The sequence below is a fragment of the Otolemur garnettii genome, unplaced genomic scaffold (genome assembly GCF_000181295.1).
Source record: "Otolemur garnettii isolate 467f Iridium unplaced genomic scaffold, OtoGar3 scaffold00092, whole genome shotgun sequence".
Classification (NCBI taxonomy): Eukaryota; Metazoa; Chordata; class Mammalia; order Primates; family Galagidae; genus Otolemur; species Otolemur garnettii.
In genome coordinates, this window is record NW_003852487.1 from 83,966 (window position 1) to 87,505 (window position 3,540).

Consider the following 3,540-nt stretch of genomic DNA (forward strand, 5'->3'; position numbering starts at 1 on the left):
AAAAAAAAAAAAAAAAAAGGAAATATTTAAAAATACCAGTTGCTGTTAGAAATTTCAATTATTTAAATTGGTTTTAATAATTTTACTTAGGTACATAATCAGTTTTTAAGTATATGGCTTAAATATGTAGATTTTCGAAGCTTCAGGTTCTGATTCAGAAGTTTCATTGTTCCTCAGTATAATGAAGCACTTCGGAGTCAGTCTGATAAAAATGACCATTACTTCTAGCATCTTTCACAGATTTCTTATGATAAAAAACAATGACCATTTCTTCAGCATGTATCACAGATTTCTTAGTGAAAATAACTAGAGAGAGAGAGAGACCCTCTTTGGTTGTGGTGATGAGGGATGTTTTCAGTGGGGATTATGGTGGCAGAGCTGACACTTTGGTCTGGGTAGTTGTTTATTCTTATCCTTGAATAGATGATGAATTTTCCGAAATGACCCTAACTTGTTTTGCCCAAAATAAAGCAGTTTGCTTTGGGGGGCCCATCCTTCCTGTTATTGCTTGACTAGTAGAGCCCATTCTGTAAGATCCATAATCTGGGAGGTCCTGATTGGCTAATCAAGATACCCCAGATATTCCTTAATGGTTCTTCAAGGTTTGAATTAAAGGTGTAACTGCATGAAGGCTCAGTAGGGACAGGACTGACTGCAGTTGGGTGGCTGACACACTGAGATACTTACTGCATGTAATTTAGGTGAAGGAAGTTTATAAGGGAGAGTGTTATAACCTTTGTTCTTTTTTTCATATCTAGTGGTATCCTGAAGTGCGACACCATTGTCCCAACACTCCCATCATCCTTGTGGGAACTAAACTTGATCTTAGGGATGATAAGGACACGATTGAGAAACTGAAGGAGAAGAAGCTGACTCCTATCACCTATCCCCAGGGTTTAGCCATGGCTAAAGAGATTGGTAGGAAATCCTCCATTTTCATGTTTTGTACATCTTTTATTTTACTGACAGAGAGCAGAGTCCAATCTGAGAAAGTATAATGTGTGTTTCTCCTATTCAGTGTTTGTCTTACTTTTGGGGAACCCACTAAGCAAGGCCCTTCTGGGTCTTTCTTTTTTCTTTTTTTTTGAGACAGTCTCAAGCTCTCACCCTGGGTAGAGTGCTGTGGTGTCAAAGCTCACAGAAACCTCCAACTCTTGGGCTTAGGTGATCCAGCCTGTTTTGTTTTGTTTCAATTTTTAGTAGAGATCGTTCTTGCTTTTGCTCAGGCTGGTATCAAACTCATGAGCTCAAATGAGCCACCGTGCCTGGCTGCCCTTCTGGGTCTTAATGGAAGCAAGGTTAGGAGTTGGTTCTGCTGTACCATGCTGACAGAAGGTGCTAGGTCTGAGGGATCTGCCTCTTATCTTTGTTCTGATCAGAAGAGAGTCACGCAGAGAGAACAGTGCCATGTGGCCATGTTTCTTACAGGTGCTGTAAAATACCTGGAGTGCTCTGCTCTCACACAGCGAGGCCTCAAGACAGTGTTTGATGAAGCTATCCGAGCAGTTCTCTGCCCACCACCGGTCAAGAAGAGGAAGAGAAAATGCCTGCTGTTGTAAACGTCTGAGCCCCTTGTTCTTGGTCCTGTCCCTTGGAACCTTTGTACGCTTTGCTCAAAAAACGGTGGAGCCTTTGCACTCAATGCCAAGTTTTTGTTACAGATTAATTTTTCCATAAAACCATTTTGAACCAATCAGTAATTTTAAAGTTTTGTTTGTTCTAAATGTAAGAGTTTAGACTCACATTCTATTAAAATTTAGCCCTAAAATGACAAGCCTTCTTAAAGCCTTATTTTTTGAAAAGCCCCTGTTCTTGCTCAGAATAAGTTGCCAAAATACCTTCTGAACTAAGTTACATTGTTGCGCTATGAACACTAAGCACTAAACTGTTTTTAAAGACCTTTGTCTTTAAGAAGACTGAAATTAGGAGATGCAGACACTTTCTAAGTAGTTTTCAGATATGTAAAGCAAGTCAGCCTCTTTAAGGAAATGTTGCCATTTAATGCATAAATAATTTTATCAGCCCACGTTCAACACATAACATTGTACTGTATATCATAATGGAATGAGTATAACACCTCTTTGGATCAGTCTTTTTGATTTCATAGTGAAATTTTTAAAAAGTTGATCAGCTTTTGCTGAGTTTCAACAGAACTCTTTACTCATGTTTTCCTATAATGAAGTATTCTTCTCTTAGTCGTGGGTGTGCTGGGGTGGAGTGTGTAAAACACTTAACATGATCAAAGGATGAAGACAGTATTTTGACAAAATAAGAAGTAGAGGTTAATTTACACTACATTATATACAAAATAATCAAACTGAATAAAAATGTCACGGGTACAAATTTTAAAAGGTTAATTTCTTTTAAATGCAGATGATAAAAGTTGGTATTATCAGTAAGTGTTTTCTTAAGATTTTCCTGTCTCTTACACTTGCCATCCCTCCCAAAATTGGGCATTTAATTCATCTTTGAACTGGTTATTTCCTTAGTTGCTAACTTAGTGTTTTTCTATAGAATTCCTTCTTAATGAGCAATATGCCTCCTTGTATTATAAATCTTTCTGATAATGCATTAGTTTTTTTGTAGATTAGTAAAACTGCTTTCCTGTTTTCATGTTACTTTATTCAGAGCTAATAAGTGCTTTTCTTAGTTTTCTAGTATCTAGGTGTAAAAATCATGTGTTGCAGCTTTACAGTTTTAAAAATATTTTAGATATTCTTAACCTTTGAGCCTTCCTAACATCACTGTCTTGCCAGATTACTAACGGTGTCACTTGACTCAATTGCCCCTATTTACCTCACCCACACGGACACATGCTTCCTGTAATTGCTTTGCCTAACAATGTTACTTGAGTCTGTGAGGTTCTGTAAACTGTGCTAGTGCTAACAATGTTCTGTACAACTTAACTCACTGGCAAGAATACAATGTTGGATCTTTCAACCACTAGAACAAAATTTTTTAAATTGACAGTTGCAGAATTGTGGAGTGTTTTTACATTGATCTTTTGCTAATGCGATTAGCACTATGTTTTGCATGTATGACTTAATAAATCCTTGAATCATATGACTGGTAATACTTGAATTTTTGAGACACTCGATGAACAAGTTCTTGGGTGTATGTTTGTTTACCTCACTTTAAAATCCTGAGTTATTGAAGATGTTCATTGTCAATGTATGTTTTCACACAGGAGGGACAAAGGGAGTTCCACCTCCAGGGTGAGCAAGTCTACAGCTGAACAATACAGCGGGGGTGGGAGGTGACTCATTCAGGTTTAGACCTGTTGAGTGGTGGAGAGATGCTTACATGGAGATATGCAAAGCAAAGTTGTGTGAGAGCATCTTAGTCCAGGGCTTGGGGCTAAAGATGTAGGTATCAAGAGCCCCACACAGCAGGACAAAGATGGACTGACTACACAAACTTAAGGTCATTTCCTGATCCTGAACTTGTATGAGAAAAAGGTTCATGGTAATATTCATGTTCTAAATATTCCTTCTTACTGCTTTGAAAACTTGTTTTACTTTGGAGGTTTTTTTTTTTTTT

At 37.6% G+C, this 3,540-nt stretch overlaps 1 protein-coding gene across 1 annotated transcript in view; it reads left to right on the forward strand.

The window, feature by feature from the left end:
* RAC1 (Rac family small GTPase 1) overlaps positions 1–3,063 on the forward strand; it is a 14,476-nt gene extending 11,413 nt beyond the window's left edge. Inside the window, exons 2-3 of the mRNA XM_023516524.1 lie at positions 759–918; positions 1,429–3,063. Of these exons, the coding sequence (XP_023372292.1) occupies positions 759–918; positions 1,429–1,559 (291 nt within the window). The 3' untranslated portion in view covers positions 1,560–3,063. The remainder of the gene's footprint in view (positions 1–758; positions 919–1,428) is intronic.
* Positions 3,064–3,540: the final 477 nt, after the last annotated feature.